Raw genomic sequence first — 17,823 nt, 5'->3', positions numbered from 1 at the left:
GTGCTTGGCAGCAGGGTTGTCAAACAATATTTGACACCACAGCCACGCGAGTTGGTATGTAAGACAGGGGGCTAAGGATCTCCATCAGAGGACCACCTTAAAGGAGGAAGGGTTGAGGGAAGGAGTAGCAGAGTTCAGAGTCTGAGGCAGCCAATGATAGAATTAATTAAAGGTCAGGACTGCTCAAGAGACCAGTGGAGGTGAATGGTAGCATATCACTGGATTAATACTGTAGCACCTCAGGCTAATTTTCTGGGAACATAGGTTCAAATCCTACAGTAGCAGATGGCAAAATTTGAATTCAATAAAATCGGGAATTAAAAACCAATCTAATGACGCTGAGGTAACCACTGTCAATTGTTGTTAAAAACCCACCTGGTTCAATAATGTTCTTTAGGGAAGGAAATCTGTCGTTTTTAACTATATACGACCCACAGCAATGTGCTTGATCCTGAAATGGCCAAAAAATGCTATGCAAATGGGGTGGCATAGTGGCTCAGTGGTCAGCATTGCTACCTCACAGCACGAGGGACCCGGGTTCAATTCCAGCCTCGGGCGACTGTCTGTGTGGAGTTTGCACTTTCTCCCCATGGGTTTCCTCTGGGTGTTCTGGTTTCCTCCCACAGTTCAAAGATGTGCAGGTCAGGTGAATTGGCCATGGTAAATTGTCCATAGTGTTAGGTGCATTAGTCAGAGATAAATATAGGGTAGGGGAATGGGTCTGGGTGCTTTACTCTTCGGAGGGTCAGTGTGGGCTTGTTGGGCCGAAGGGTCTGTTTCTATACTGTAGGGAATTTAATCTAATTCAAGGACAATTAAGGATTGGCAACAAATGCTGGCCTTTCCACTGATCCCACATCCCATGAAGAAATCTTTTGAAAAAGTGACAGCTAAGGCTGTTCTGAGGAAGGGTCACTTGATCCAAAACGTTAACTCTGATTTCTCTCCACAGATGCTGCCAGACCTGCTGCGCTTTTCCAGCAATCTTTAATTTTGTTTCTGGTTTACGGAATCTGCAGTTCTTTTGATTTTTACTAAGGCTAAGGCAGTTCATCATCAGCTCACGTCGGCTATCCTAACAAGAGCATTGAGGCAAATCGTTAAAATTTAATCATTTTCTGTCACAGCCTGAAATTCCAAGTAAAAGGAGTCACTACATTCCTGATGATGTTCCCTTTCTCACCTTCGGCATCTCACTTGCGAGCATTTCCATGCCACTAGAGTTCAACAGTGTCACCCCTCGTATCTTGTTTTGCTGTTCCCCTTCTGAACGAGGCCATTCGGCCCATCACTGTCAATTTGACTCTTTGAAAGAGTTTGTCCTATAGCCCTGCAACTGTTTCTTTTTCCATTTCAAAGTATTTATCCTTTTGCAAATGAGCCTTGAATCTGCTTCCAATGGCCTTCCATTGGGGCTGTTTTCCACCGTTGAGAGGTGTATAATGTTGTTGCTCCAATCACCAGGCACAGGGTGTGTGGGATAATGCCAACGTTGGGAGGCTTGGCACTGGAAGTGACAGGAACGGAAAAGAAACAGCCAGTCCTTTGTCACACACAGAACTATTCCCTCGTTTTAAGATTCCACAAATGGAACTTTACAGCATTAGGGGTGCTCACTGCGTCCATACCAACTGAGAAGGAGGGACTCAGCACAATCCCACTTTCCCAATTACAATCTATACACTTGTGGTCTTGACAGCACTTCAGGTGGGCATCCAGGGACCTCTCAAAATGCATTGAGGGTTTCTGCCTTGATGACCCTTTCAGATAGGGAGTTCCAGGGCCCCACTGGCTCCTTTGTGGGCCAACAAAATTCCCTTCCAAATCTCCTAATTCTTCCTAGAAATCATAGAGCCCATACAGTGTGGAAACAGGCCATTAGGCCCAATAAGTCCACACCAACCCTCCAAAGAGAAACCCATCCCCCCATTTATCCCTGATTAACACACCTAACCCATATATCCCTGAACATTATGGACAATTTAGCATGGCCGATTCACTCTAACCTGCACATCTTTAGATTGTGGGAAGAAACCCACACAGACACAGGGAGAATGTGCAAGCTCCAGACAGACAGCCACCTGAGGCTGGAATTGAACTCAGGTCTCATTGGGCTGTGAGGCAGCAGTGCTAACCGCTGGGCCATAGTGCCACCCCTGATGGGCTGCTCAGGAAAACAATATGTTCTCTTCTGTCTCGGCCACACGTGTATCTACAGGATACACGATCTCAACTCCTTTTACACTCCTCAGTTACACTTCCTCTCCGCCTCTTCTGGTCCAAAGAAGACAACTCCAGTCTTGCCAAATTTTCCTCAGTGCGAATACGATGATCAGCTAGAAGAGGTAGGTAGCTCGGTGGTTAGCACGGGTTCAACTCCAGCCTCAGGCAACTGTCTGTGTGGAGTTTGCACGTTCTCCCCGTGTCTGCGTGGGGTTCCTCTGAGTTCTCCAGTTTCCTCCTGCAGCCCAAAGATGTGCAGGTCAGGGTGCAGTGGCCAGACTAAGTTGCCCCATTATAGTGTCCAGGGATCTGCAGGCTGGGTGGATTAGACATGGGAAATGCAGGGGTGACAGGAACCGGGCCGAGGTGAAATTCTCTTCAGAGGGTCGGTGTGGACCTGATAGGCCGAAAGGCCTGCCTCCACACTCTAGGGACTTTGTGATACTAAGTGCATGCAAAGCTATATGTAAATGATCACATTTTTATCACAGGGCTGTTTTATTTATAACGCACCAACGGGGTGGATGATTTGGGCACTTTTTGTAGAAAAAGTCCCATTTCCTGTCTCCTGATTTCTATCCCAGAAGAAAAAACCCAGTAAAACCTGTGAATGAGACATACTGATTATGGAAAGTAAAATGGAACTCCATCACAGCCAACATATACTTACGATTTGGAGATGTCAGTGTTGGACTGGGGTATACAAAGTTAAAAATCACACAACACCAGGTTATAGTCCAACAGGTTTAATTGGAAGCACACTAGCTTTCGGAGCGCTGCTCCTTCATCAGGTGGTAGTGGAGGGCTCAATCCTAACACACAGAATTTATAGCAAACATTTACAGTGTGATGTAACTGAAATTATACAGTGAAAAATTGATTGTCTATTAAGCCTTTCATCTGTTTGAATACTCTGATAGTTTCACTTCTTTCATGTGTAAATCACAAAACCTTTTTTTAAAAAGTTGCATTCTCGGGTTAGCTGTTAACAATGGTGATAGCTAGACAATATGTTGAAGGTGTTGGCCCCCTGTGTTCTCTGTCTATGACCTGATGTTTAGATTGATTCTAATCTAAAAAGTGAGATAACGGAGTTTTACATGAATGCATGCAGTTTTTGAGCAAAGTACAATGTAACCCTGAAAGTACAAATTCACCCCACAAAAAATATATATGTGTATGTGGGTCTTTGTCTGTGTGTGTGTGTGTGTGTGTCTGTCTGTCTGGGTTGGGGGTTGTGAGTGTGAGAAAGTGTATGTGTGTGTGCGTGTGTGTGTGTGTGTGTGTGTGTGTAGTGAATGCAGAGTCGAAAAGTGGCCGAGCAGAGGCTGATAGCTAAGTTCGGTACCCATAGGGAGGGCCTCAACCAGGACCTTGGGTTCATGTCAAATTGCAGGTGACCACCATTGCACTATACACACACTCTCTCTCACACACACACAGGCACTCCTATACACACATACACATGGACACACATATACACAAATGTGCACACAGACACCCACACACAACCTTACAGACACACACACTCCCACACTCACACATGCACCTCCTCACAGACTTAAGACACTCTCCCAAGTTTTGAAAAATACGTTTTCTTTTAACTTTAGTAAACATTGCGTGAACTTGAAGTGGCACCCTGTTGCTAAAATATTTTCCTGTCCTTGTAATAGCTTTTTTTTCCCTCTCTGTTTTGACCTGTTGACTTGGCACCCACGGGAGGCTGTGAGATCTTGCATAGCCTTGTCAACAGTCCAGAGGCAAAGGGGAAAGGTCGTGGTGGGGGATTGGAAAGGAGGTTCTCGCTGTTCCTTATTTATGACGGAGTGGGTCCTGTGGCTTTGGCTGGTAACATAGATAAACCCAGCAAGTACACTGGCCGGAGGCGTCACAGTTAACCACACAGCATAGTCAATCCTTGTGTTTGCTCTGTCTGGCAGGGAGAGCTAGTTGTAATCAGCTTTGAACAGAAGAGTCAAGTGGGGAGGACAGTCATGTGAAAAACAAAATACAACAGCAAAAAAAACCCAACAAATCCCAGCCCCTACAGCAGCTGCTGAAGTGAGGACAATCTCATTTTCCTTTCCCTCAGTATCTTTTTCCGATCGAAAGACCTTCAATCATGCTAGATTAGATTCCCTACAGTGTGGAAACAGGCCCTTCAGCCCAACAAGTCCATACCAACCCTCCAGAGAGTATCCCACCCAAACCCAATACTCTATATTTACCCCTGACTAACACACCCAACCTACACGCCCCTAGACAGTACGGGCAATTTAGCCTGGCCAATTCACCCTCACCTGCACATCTTTGGACTGTGGGAGGAAACCAGAGCACCCGGAGGGAACCCACACAGACACGGGGAGAATGTGCAAACTTTACACAGACAGTCACCTGAGGCTGGAATCGAACCCCGGTCCCTAGCGCTGTGAGGCAGCTGTGCTAACCACTGAGGCATTGTGCTGCCCACTGCTGAGTCACCACACAACCTCTGACAGCAGGGAATTTAACCAAAAGTGGGACTTATTCTGTAGATTATTGGGCAGCACAGTGTCTGTGGTTAGCACTGCTGCCTCACAACGCTAGGGACCCGGGTTCGATTCCAGCCTCGGGTGACTGTCTGTGTGGAGTTTGCACATTCTCCCCGTGTCTGCGTGGGTTTCCTCCCACAATCCAAAGATGTGCAGGTTCGGGTGAACTGGCTGTGCTAAATTGCCCATCGTGTTAGTCAGGGGTAAATATAGGGGAACAGGTCTGGGTGGGTTACTCTTCGGAGGGTCAGTGTGGACTTGTTGGGCTGAAGGCCCTGTTTCCACACTGTAGGGAATCTAATCTAATCCCAGCCAGTTAGAGGGTTACCAATATAACTCTGCTATTTTACAAAAGGAGGGAACAAGAATTACAAACAAGCTACATCAATAAGGCAATCCCTAGGTTACAAATGGCTTCCATTCTTGAGTATGTAAGGGGTGGCTTTAAACAGGTTTCTAAAACCGTGAGGGACAAGGATAGGGTGAATAGCCAAGGTCTTTCCCCTACCATGGGGGAGTCCAAAACTAGAGACGCATAGGTTTAAGGTGACAGGGGAAAGGTTTAAAGGGACCTAAGGGACAACGTTTCCACACAGAGGGTGTGGAATGAGCTGCCAGAGGAAGTGGTGGAGGCTGCTACAATTACAACATTTAATAGGCATCAAAGGGTGGATGAATAGGAAGGGGTTAGAGAGATATGGGCCAAATGCTGGCAAATGGGACTAGAGTAATTTAGGATATCTGGTCAGCATGGACTGGTGGGACCAAAGGGTCTGTTTCCATGCTGTACATCTCTATGACTCTAGATTTGTAAATTGATTTGTACTCAAGTCGGAACACAACACCATGCAGTATAAATTAGCCATTCGCGAGCACAAACAGACATTTGCTTTTCCATCCTTATAATTTACATTATCATGGGATCTCAGTCATAAATGCAAATGTTTGTAAATTGGGAATCCCCTGAAGTAGGGGGAAACATTGGAACCATTCTAAAGGATGTGATAACAGAACACTTAACAGATACAAAATGGTATCATAGAGTCAGAGTCAGAGGGATACACTGCACAGAAACACACCCTTCAGATCAACTTGTCCATGCTGACCAGATATTCTAAATTAATCTAGTCCCATTTGCCAGCATTTGGTCCATATCCCTCTAAACCCTTCCTATTCATATATCCATCCAGCTGCCTTTTAATTTTTTTTAACAGAATGTCCAATACTCCTGTGTTTTTTGCCTCTCCCCCCACATTACTGCCTACAGCAGTTGTGCTTATTTTTCCCCAGCATCCAGGTTGTCTGTGTTCAGGTGACTGACATAGTGAAGAACAAGTGTATAAATCTTTATCCGTATTCCACCACCAGGAGGAAAGGAAACACCCGAGTGGCCAGTGGATCTCCATCAGTTACCAACGTCAAAGGGGACATTCCGTGGACAGTGATAATGCACATTTCCCCAACATCCAGCAAACCCGCCTGTTACCCTGTTGGCATAGCAGGCTGCCAACCAACCCCAGACTCACATACCCGGGGCAAATAAACCACGCCGAGCAGGGCAGCAGCAGACTGCCAGATCTTGACCAAGAGCATGTCAGCGCAGATCCCGGTGGTGATTGGTACCACCCCTTGTGGTGACAGAGATGATATGACAAGGTGGAGAGCACCCATAGGGGCACGGTGCAGAGGCAATGAAGTGAGTTTAGGAAGATCGTGCAAGAAGACTTGCCAGGACTCTTGGAGAAAAACTCGTCAAAGTTGGCACTGAGCTAATTTCTAGGGAGCTTAAGCCCAAAGAGTAGGTGTAGTGTTTGGAACGGGGTTGACCAGGTTGGATCTCAATGAGATCCCTGATTGGGGCTATTAACCTGGGCCAATCAGGGAGCCCTGGCTGACACATAGAAACAGGAGTGGCAGGGGCTTTGTTCACGCTAGGTACTAGCTCTGAGCTTGCTGGTCAGAGCCCATGTACTGCGCATGTCTAAGTAAAAGGTGACTTGACGATGGGATACTGGTCTCCGTGCAGTTATGTCACTCGGAATAAATGGGTCATTTCTGGAGTGGATCTCAGGTACCACACTGGCTCAGTGCTTGGGCCCCAGCTATTCACAATCTGTGAGAAGGTGAGGACTGCAGATGCTGGGGACATCAGAGTCGAAAAGTGAGGTGCTGCAAAAACACAGCAGGTCAGTCAGCAACACTATACACTAGGTATATTAACGGCATTTTCTTCCTCTGGATCCACAATGAGGAGTCACTGAAACAACTACACAGTGATATCAAGGAGTTCCATCCCACCTTCAAACTCACCATGGACTACTCTCTAGTATCTGTCTCATTCTTGGACACACGCATCTCCATCAAGGATGGGCACCTCAGCACCTCGCTCTACCACAAACCCATGGATATCCTCATGATGCTACACTTCCCCAGCTTCCACCTGAAACATATTAAAACAGCCATCCCCTAAGGACAAGCCCTGCGCATACATAGGATCTGTTCAGTTGAGGAGAAACATGACAAACACCTGAAGGTGCTCAAAGATGTCCTTATAAGAACGGGGTACGATGCTCAACTCATCAACCGCCAGTTCTGACGTGTCACAGTGGGAAACTCTAATGACCTCCTCATGAGACAGACACAAGCTGCAACTGACAGAGTAGCCTTCATTGTCCAGTACTTCCAGGAGCTGAAAAACTACGCCATGTCCTTCGCAGCCTGCAACACATTAGCAATGAGGATGAGCACCTCGCCAAGACCCTCCCCATACCTCCACTTCCCACCCTTAACCAACCACCAAACCTCCAACAGCTCATTGTTCACAACAAACTGCCCAGCTTTCAGGGCAACACCGTACAACCTTTTCACGGTAGGCACTGCAAGACGTGTCAGAGTGTCGACACGGATACCACCATTACGTGTGGGGACACCTCCCACCATGTACATGGCAGGTACTTATGCCACACAGCCAACATTGTCTATCTCATATGCTGCAGGCAAGGATGCCCTGACACATGGTACATCGGTGAGACCAAGCAGAAGCTACGGCAATGGATGAATGGACACCGCACAACAATCACCAGCCAGGAGAGTTCCCTCCCAGTCAGAGAACACTTCAGCGGTCTGGGACATTCGACCTCGGATCTTCGGGTGACCATCCTCCAAGGCGGACTTTGAGACAGGCAACAACGCACAATGGCCGAGCAGAGGCTGATAGCTAAGTTCGGTTCCCATGGGGATGGCCTCAACCAGGACTTTGGGTTCATGTCACACTCCAGGTGACCCCACTGCATTACACACACACACACACACAGTCACACAGAGATTGAGAGACAGACACACACACAGAGACAGATATACACTCATTGATAGACAGACAGACACACACATACTCCTACAGAACCATACACTCACGCAGATCCTCTCTCATACACAAGCTCTCTCTCATACGCTCACACACAGACACCCATACTCACACCCCCCTCACAGACTTATACCCCTTTACACTCACACACATACACACTCTACCACAGACGCTCAAATATACGCACCCTGACGCCCCCCCCACCCACACACACACACATGCACACACACATACATGCACACACACATGTAAGTTTGTGAGGTGAACTTTGTATTATTACATTTTATTTTGCTGAAAAACTGTTTGAATCCATGTAAGATTCTGTAAATCCCTTTTTTAGATTAGAATCAGTCTGAACATATTGGCACAGACAGCCTCACACAGGGCACCTCACACCGTCAATGCATTATCTGGGCCGACATGGCACCTATTGTTAAAGGTCACTTGAGAATGTACCTTTCAGAAAGTTCTGGAATTTACATGTGAAAGAACTGAAACCAACATGATCATTCTAATAGATGAGAGACTTAACAAACAACCCAGGTCTTTTGCAATACATCATTTCAGTTCCATCACACTGTAAACTTTTGCTATAAATTCTGTGTCTTACGATCTTATACTCCACAACCACCTGATGAAGGAGCAGTGCTCCGAAAGCTAGTGCTTCCAAATAAACCTGTTGGACTATAACCTGGTGTTGTGGGATTTTTAACTGTCCTCAACAAGAAGCTTTCTTAAAAGGAATACTCAATGTTCCCCCCACCACCACCTTCTGAGGCAGAGAGTTCCAAAGTCACAATCCTACAGGTAATTTGATAGCTATCAGGACTAAGGGCCAAGGTAAGCTTTCTTTCTTTCCTCAGGTCACTTGTAGACTGGGGTGGTACAGTGGCTCAGTGGTTAGCACTACAGCCTCACAGCACCAGGGATTTGGGTTCAATTCCCACCTCAGGTGGCTGTCTGTGTGGAGTTTGCACATTCTCCCCGCGTCTGCGCGGGTTTACTCCGGTTTCCTCCCACAGTCCAAAGATGTGCAGGTTAGGTGGATTGGTCATGCTAAATTGCCCATAGTTTAGGTGCATTAGTCATAGAGAAATGGGTCTGGGTGGGTTACTCTTCAGAGGGTTGGTGTGGACTTGTTGGACCGAAGGGCCTGTTTCCACACTGTAGGGAATCTAATCTAATCAATCCTCTAAAGAAAATTGCCTCTCATCTCTGCCCTAAAGGGGACTCGGATACTGCCTGAAGCACTGTGCTTTTCCAGCACCACTCTAATCCAGAATCTGGTTTCCAGCATCTGTAGTCATTGTTTTTACCTAAAGGGGACTCCTAATGTTTAAAAACCACACAACACCATGATTTTTGTCTACTCCAATCCAACACTGGCACCTCTACATCAGGCCTAATTTTTAAAGATTTTTTTTTTCAAATTTCACTCGTGGGATTTTGAATGTTGTTGGCCGGGTTAGGGTTAGGGTGAGTTGTCCTTCGTCGCCCCCTTGAGAAGGTGGTGGTGAGCTGCCTTCATGATCCGCTGCAGTCTGTGTGCTGTAGGTGCCATATTGGAGGGAGCTCCACCATTCTGACTGTTAGCCACCCTCCGAAATGGCCCAGAGGCGTTTAATAGAAGCCTAGGGATGTGGAAATAAATGCCAGCCTTACCAGAGATGCCCGAATTCCATGAAAGAGTTTTTTTTTAAAAGAAGTGACCCTTGGGGGCAACCAGTGACCCCCTGACCTTGAAGATGCTGCCATTTGGGGGTCATTTCCTATTGTCAAGTTGGTGCTGGGAGGTTCTGGACAATGACAAACATGAAAGCGTCAGGTATGAGGCATGGGAAACATGCCATATTCCATCACGATGAAGGTGCAAAAGGCCTTTCGGCCCATTCGTTCAAGGGATAGTCTCCCTTCCCTCAACACAGATTAGATCCCAGAGTCAATGCCTCACAGTGCCAGGGACCCGGGTTTGATTCCAGCCTCAGGTGACTATCCCTGGTGTGGACTTGTTGGGCTGAAGAGCCTGCTTCCACACTGTAAGTAATCTAACCTAATCTATCTGTGCCCAATTTGCACCTTCTCCCCATGTCTGCGTGGGTTTCCTCCAGGTGCTCCAGTTTCCACCCACAATCCAAAGATGTGTAGGTTAGGGTGGATTGGCCATACTAAATTGTCCATAGTGTCCAGGGATGTGTAGGTTAGGGTGGATTGGCTGTGCTAAATTGCCCATAGTGTCCAGGGATGTGTAGGTTAGGGTGGATTGGCTGTGCTAAATTGCCCATAGTGTTCAGGGATGTGTAGGTTAGGGTGGATTGGCCATACTAAATTGTCCATAGTGTCCAGGGATGTGCAGGTTAGGGTGGATTGGTCATGCTCAATTGCTCCGTAGTGTTCAGGGATGTGTAGGTTAGGGGTCGTGTAGGGGAATGGGTCTGGGTGGGTTACTCTTTGGAGGGTCAGTATGGACTTGTTGGGCCGAAGGGCCTGTTTCCACACTGCAGGGATTCTATGAGAAGGAGGATTCTGCAACTTTTGCACAATCATTCCGAAACTTGCCTTGTGGTGTCTCTCAGAAGAGACGAATTCCTGGATAATTATTGCCTGCACTGTTGCTGATTGAGAAATCACCGGGATGATTAAAAACGAACTGAACATAATCCGAACCCCTCAAACTCCTTTCCTATTCTCCCAGATCTTTCTCCTTCTGGTCCTTTTGCCTGTGTGGCTGGACTAGGAGGGGTGGGGAGATTCCCCCCCCCCGACCTGCCTGGGTTTTGCTCAGCTCCCGTGGCTGTTTCCTGTCGGCGGTTCCCAAAAGCTGAGACGGCTCACCTGAGGCAGCGCCCTTAAGGGGTGGGTCCCTGGAAGATGTACCTGCCGACGCTGACGTGGGCGTGTGACTAGGACAACCTGGAAGGCAGGAAGGAGGAAGTTGCTCTCTGCCTGGCTCCTTGGGACTCTCTGCAACTTCTCCAGCTCCCAATGTCAGCCTCTGCAGTCTTTATTCTGGACCTTAAAGGCAAGGTAAGGGAGGGGGAGGGAGAGGGAGTTTAACCCGCATGGCTCAGGGGGGGTGTGGGTGGGAGGGAGTTGTTCCTGTCCACACGATTTGGAGTCCAGATTAGTCTGGAGTCTGTGCCTCCCAGAGATTTAGTGGTTCAGAAGCACTCCAGCCCTCACCTTTTCAGCAGCTAAAGATGGACATCAACTGTGAAGCGAGGCAGTTAATGTTGGTGTGAGTTAATCTGGCTTTTGCAAACAAATGCAGGACCATACTTACTTGGTTTTGATGTGGCAAGGCCTTAATGATGTCACTGTATCTGCACTTAAGAGAGCTTTTTATTCTTAGAAGGTACATACTAATTTCTCGACTTTCGCCTGATTTAACGTCACACGGTTTGTTTTAATTTCCAAAGGTAAAGTTCCTACTTCTAGCTGCCCAGATCTTTGGTAATCTGCATTGTACACAGCAGTAATCAAACTGGTAGCAGACTCAGCAGTATTCGCCGGTTTAATGTTACTAACTCAGTGGATGGCTTCCTTAGCCCAGAGTCCGAAGATCCTGGGTTCAGGTCTCGCTCCAGTGAGCTGAGCGTCGAGAAAGAAAATGTAAACTGATGCCCCTAAGTCTGGGGGTTAGTGCAGTGGAGAGTGAGTCTGGGATGAGATATTCAACGGTATTGGCTCCCTCAGGTAAAAAAATAAATGCTGTGTTGTGATTTCACAAAGAGATGAGAGGTTTTCCCTGGTCTGTCTTTATGCCTCAAATGATATCACAAGAAAAAAAAACCCCTAGATTATTAATGATTGTGGGAGCTTGTGTTATTGCAGTTTAACGATCTGTGTTCACGGGATGTGGGTGTTACTGGTTAGACCAGCATCTGGTGGCCATCTTTAATGGCCATTGAGAAAGTGGGGGTTTGGCATAAGATTTGAGTTATAAGGAGAGGTGAGGCAGGTTGTGAATTTTTTTTCACTGGAGTGTAGGAGGTTGAGAGGTGACCATTACAAAAATCAGGAAGGGGATAGATAGAGTTGATGGTAGTTGTCTTTTCCCAAAGATGGGGAATTTCAAGACTAAGGGCACGTTTTAAATGTGAGAGGAGAGAGATTTAAAAGAGACGGGGGGGTGCAATTTTCTTTTATGCAGAGGGAGTTCATGTGTGGAATGAATTTCCTGAGGAAGTAATGACTGTGGGTACAGTTACAACATTTAACGAACAGTCAAGTAAGTCCACGAATAGGAAAAGTTTGGAGGGTTATGGACCAGGAGCAGGCAGATCAGACGAGTTTAGTCTGGAATTATGTTTGGCGTAGACTGATTGGCCCAAAGGGTCTGTTTCTGTATTTAATGGCTTGTACCCAGTCTATTATGATTGGGAGACGCCGGTGTTGGACGTGGGTGATCAGGTGACAATCATCTGATGAAGGAACAGCGCTCTGAAAGCTAGTGCTTCCAAATATACCTGTTAGACTGTAACCTGGCGTTGTGATTTGTAACCTCATTTTATTAGGTAGCAGAGACTGGGCAAGGTTCCCAGAGTTATTACAGTTCTTAGACAGGTACACCAGTTTCAGCTCCTGTGCCTCCTCGTAATGAGGAGGGATAAACTGGTTCCCTTTCGTTATTCACCCACAGACTACCCCCACCTTGGTTGGTTGCTACAATGTAAAATTGGAAAAGGATCACCAAACTTGTTGATGGCATTCTCCGAGACTAAATTATTATAAAAGGAGCCCATTTCTTAAGTTAACAAAAGAGTGAGTTTGAGTTACTAGACATTGGAAGAAAGAATAACACGACACATACATGCAGATTAGAAATGAGAAGTGAGTTTGAAGAAAAATTATGGAAGTTATAAGATTAGATTCCCTACAGTGTGTAGGGACAGGCCCTTCAGCCCAACAAGTCCACACAGACTCTCCAAAGAGTAACCCACCCAGTCCCTTTTCCCTCTGACTAATGCACCTAACCCTATGGGCAATTTAGCATGGCCAATTCACCTGGTTTGCACATCTTTGGACTGTGAGAGGAAACCGGAGCAAACCCACGCAGACAATGTGCAAACTCCACATAGACAGTCACCCAAGGCCAGAATCAAACCTGGGACCCTGGTGCTGTGAGGCAGCAGTGCTAACCACTGAGCCACCATGCCACCCTAATATGTATAGGTTAGTTTCTGGATTGTTTCTGAACAGTGGATAGTGTCAATGGCTAAGCAGTTGATTTTGAGATTCCTGGCATGTTAGTTGGAATTCTTTTATCCTGTTTACATTTATCTGTCTGACTCCTTCTGGCACTCAGAGAGAATCATTTTACCTTCGGTGCAGGGGTGCCTAATGGATTGTTCTTCCAATGATGATTTTCATGCGCACTACTGTTAGCATCCGAGCTAGTTCACATGGATACCTCATTTGAACAAATGGGCACCTTTTGATTTGATTTATTACTGTCACATGTACTTAAATACAGTGAAAGGTTTTGTTTTGCTTGTTGTACAGGCAGATCAAACTCTACAGAGATCACAGGGTGATTGAACAGAGTGAGGAAAACAAAGTTCCAGCTGCAAAGAAGGTGCAGAAAAAGCAAGATTGAAGTTAGATTTGAAATTAGAGGTCCATTCAGTCATCAAAAATAGCAGGGAAGAAGCTGTTCCTTAAACTTTTAAACCTTTTCCGTTGAAGCTTCTGCCAGGAGGAAGGGGGTGAAATAGATTATAACCAGGGTGGGAGGAGTCTTTGATTATGTTGGCTGTTTTCCTAAGGCAGCAGGAAGTGTAGATGGATGGAAGGTCGGTTTGCGTGACGGACTGGGCTGTGTTCACAACTCTCTGTAGTTTCTTACTGTCCTGGGCAGAGCAGTTGCCATATCAACCGTGATGCATCCAGATAGAACGCTTGCTACGTTGCAGCTCTAGACATTGGCGAGGGTCCTTATGGATTTGCCAAATTTCCTTAGCTTCCTAAGGAAGAAGAGGTGTTGTGTGTCTTCTTGACTGTCCGTTCAATAGCACATTGGTTTCCGTTAGCGCACACAGACAAGTGTTGAAGTGCCTTTTGCCCTCTATTTTTGAAAGGGGCAGAAGGCACAAAACATGTCTTGCCCAGACTGCTGTGCGACCTACCGTCATGTTAGCATTCTACGATAACTCACAAGCGGTTACAGATTTCTTCCATTTTAAGTCCATCCCTTTGAATATTCCTTGACACCTCACCAGGTGATATAGTCCAGGTTCTCTCTCTATCCAGCTACCTACTGATTTTGCATTCTTTAGACTGTGTGTTTTTTTTTTCAAACAAACATGTATGTATATCCGGTCCAGTAGGCTTTTCCAGAACTAGAGGGCATAGGTTTAGGGTCAGAGGGGAAAGACATAAAAGAGACCTAAGGGGCAACTTTTTCACGCAGAGGGTGGTACGTGTATGGAATGAGCTGCCAGAGGAAGTGGTGGAGGCTGGTACAATTGCAACATTTTAAAAGGCATTTGGATGGGTATGTGAATAGTAGGGGTTTGGAGGGATATGGGCTGGGTGCTGGCAGTAGGCACTAGATTGGGTTGGGATATCTGGTCGGCATGGACGGGTTGGACCAAAAGGTTGGTTTGCGTGACAAACTGGGCTGTGTTCACAAACTCTGTAGTTTCTTACTGTCTGTATGACTCTATATAAAAGTTCAATATTTCCACAAATACTTTTGGGGCTGTTTGGATGTCATGACACTATTGATGGCTCACACAATTTGCCTGAAAACATGTTGTTGTACTTCTTGCTGTCATACAATAAGCCTTCTTGTTTTCAAAGAACAGTGTTTGTTCTATAGATACTCTACAGTGGTGTATCCTCTACCACTAAGTACTAGATTGGGCAAAAACAGAGGATAGGTGGCAGTGAACTTCTGCCAACACCCATCACTCAGTACCACACACTGGTAGAGGTGGCAAATACCACAAGGTGTGAGCAGTGGTCCATCTGGGTAAATACGACGACAAGTGAGTTGCATTCTTGAACTGCAGCAGTCTATATCTGGGACGGCATGGTGGCTCAGTGGTTAGCACTGCTACCTCACAGCACCATGGACCCAGGTTCAATTCCACCCTCGGGCGACTGTCTGTATGGAGTTTGCACATTCTCCCTGTGTCTGTGCGGGTTTCCTCTGGGTGCTCCAGTTTCCTCCCACAGTCCAAATGTGTGCAGGTGAGGTGACTTGGCCGTGCTAGATTGCCCCTAGTGTTCAGGGATGTGCAGGCTAGGTGGGTTAGCCATGGAAAATGCAGGGTAGGGATAGTGTAGGGGGTGAGTCTGCGTGGAATGCTGTTCAGAGGATCGGTGAGGACTCATTGGGTTGAACAGCCTGCTTCCACACTGTAGGTACACCCACAAACTAACTAAAAAGGGAGAAAGTTCTAAAGAGCTCTGAACTGTCCTGAGATTGTGAAAGGTGCTATAAAAATGCAGATCTTTCTCTCCCGGTGTTGAGGAAATCTCTGCTTGACTTCAAATGGGCCCTGAGTGAACCCTGGAAATCTGAAATGAAGTCAGAAAGCGCTGGAGAAAGTAGCCTACTCCTGACCCACAGATCCATCTGAACTTAACTGGCCTCTGAAATAGGTTGCAAGCCACTCAACTCAAGGGACAACTAGGGATGGGTAAACAACGCTGGCCTAGCCAGGAGTGAGTCAAGATCGACCCGAGTTGCTGTTGGCCATTTGAGGTGGGTACCTCAGATGCTGCATCAGTCTTTTCATCAACAGAGCATTTCCTCCAGAGTTATCCTGACCAATATTTCCTCCTTCAAACAGTGTCAGGTTAACAGGTTGTTTACCTCATGGCTGTTTGTGGAATGTTGCTGCTCTCCCAAGGTGTTTTGACTATAAGTCAATTCCTCCAATGTACTTTATAATTCTTATATGCAAAACATTTTCTGTCGATAGGATCATTGGCTTCTTTCTGTGCTGAATCTTTCATTCAGCCTGTGGTACCTGAGTGTTCCAATTATTCCCAGTTATTCCCAATTATTAAACTCTTTCACCATCCTCTTGATTTTTCTTTATATCTTCAAACATTTACCTTTCGAATGTTACTGTTGAACACTTTAATCAGCCCTTCAGGCAATGCAGTACAAATCAGTTTGACTCACTGTGTTTAATAAAACCTCTATCGCCCACTTACCTGGAATCTGTGTCCTTGGACTGTAAATGTTTCTGTCGCCAGGAAGTTTCTGTTTACTTCCTCAATCAAACATCTCGATCAAGTCACTTCTTAATCGCTCAAACCAAAATGTGGAGGGGGCAGGGAGTGATGGTGGAGTTTGTTGGTCGGGGGGGGGGGGGGGGGGTGGTGGTTCCCTGATGCATTGGGTAAGGTGGTGCTGTGGGGAGATCATAGAATCCCCACAGTATGGAAACAGGCCATTTGGCCCAGACCAACACTCCAAAGAGCATCCCACTCCCTGGATTTCCCATAGCCAATCCACGCTAACCTGCACATCCCTGAACACTATGGGTAATTTAGCATGGCCAATCCACCCTAACCTGCACATCCCTGGACACGATGGGACACTTTAACCTGGCCCATCCACCCTAACCTACACATCTTTGGACTGTGGGAGGAAACTGGAGCACCCTGACACGGGGACAGTGTGCAAACTCCACACAGACAGGGTGGAATCGAACCCAGGTCCCTGTCGCTGTGAGGCGCAGTGCTAACCAAATAGTCACCGTGCTGCCCAGGATCCCGTTACCATCCATCCACTTGCTAAATTGTTGTTCCCTTTGAGATTTGGCATTCTTGCGATTCTGTCCTGATGAATGCGAGGCCAAAATATTCACAGAATTATGTTATTTTTCAACAATACTCCAGTTCTATAACACAAGTGACTGTTGATCAATCTGTCTTTCACCCCCACCCCCCCCCCCCCCCCACCCCCCTCACACAATTTGCACTTGAAAAATACATTGAAAAATACTTTTTTTTAGATTAGAATCAGTCTAAACATTATGGCACAGACAGCAGCACACAGGGGGCCAACACCTTCAACATCTTATCTGGACTGACACCAATTGTTAAAATCAACGAGGTAAAAACAATGACTGCAGATGCTGGAAACCAGATTCTGGATTAGTGGTGCTGGAAGAGCACAGCAGTTCAGGCAGCATCCAAGGAGCTTCGAAATCGACGTTTCGGGCAAAAGCCCTTCCTGATGAAGGGCTTTTGCCCGAAATGTCGATTTCGAAGCTACTTGGATGCTGCCTGAACTGCTGTGCTCTTCCAGCACCACTAATCCAGAACCAATTGTTAAAGTTAACCTGAGAATGTAAGTTTTAAAAAAGGTTTTGTGATTTACATATGAAAGTGGAACTAACATGGTCATTCTAACAGAGGAGAGACTTAACAAACAATCAAGGTATTTTTCAATGTATAATTTCAGTTACATCAGGCTGCAAACTTTTGCTATAACTTCTGTGTCTTACAATTGTCTTCCACAACCACCTGATGAAGGAACAGCACTCCGAAAGGTAGTGCTTCCAATTAAACCTGTTGGACTATAACCTGGTGTTGTGATTTTTAACTTTGTACACTCCTGCGAAGGTAGTTTTGCCACTCTTAAAGGTGTGATATGTTAATTGCAAATTGTTGTTATTTATGTGGAGATTAAATATAAAATTTCAGACTTTCTAAAAGCCAAAAAAGGTATCAAATTCCATC

The 17,823-nt window shown here is 46.2% G+C and overlaps 1 protein-coding gene across 3 annotated transcripts in view; it reads left to right on the top strand.

The window, feature by feature from the left end:
* The first annotated feature begins 11,008 nt into the window (after positions 1-11,008).
* The window catches only part of LOC140468047 (AP-1 complex subunit mu-1-like), a 46,280-nt gene continuing 39,465 nt past the window's right edge, over positions 11,009-17,823 (top strand). Inside the window, exon 1 of one of the 3 annotated variants that reach the window (XM_072564219.1) lies at positions 11,009-11,142. In XM_072564219.1, coding sequence (XP_072420320.1) covers positions 11,101-11,142 — 42 coding nt within the window. In that variant the 5' untranslated portion in view covers positions 11,009-11,100. Of the gene's footprint in view, positions 11,143-11,234; positions 11,354-17,823 lie in introns of those variants that run through there. The other 2 variants (XM_072564220.1, XM_072564221.1) reach the window with 2 other exon arrangements.

The sequence above is a fragment of the Chiloscyllium punctatum genome, chromosome 46, assembly GCF_047496795.1.
Source record: "Chiloscyllium punctatum isolate Juve2018m chromosome 46, sChiPun1.3, whole genome shotgun sequence".
Taxonomy (NCBI): Eukaryota; Metazoa; Chordata; class Chondrichthyes; order Orectolobiformes; family Hemiscylliidae; genus Chiloscyllium; species Chiloscyllium punctatum.
This window is presented reverse-complemented; position numbering and strand designations above follow the sequence as displayed.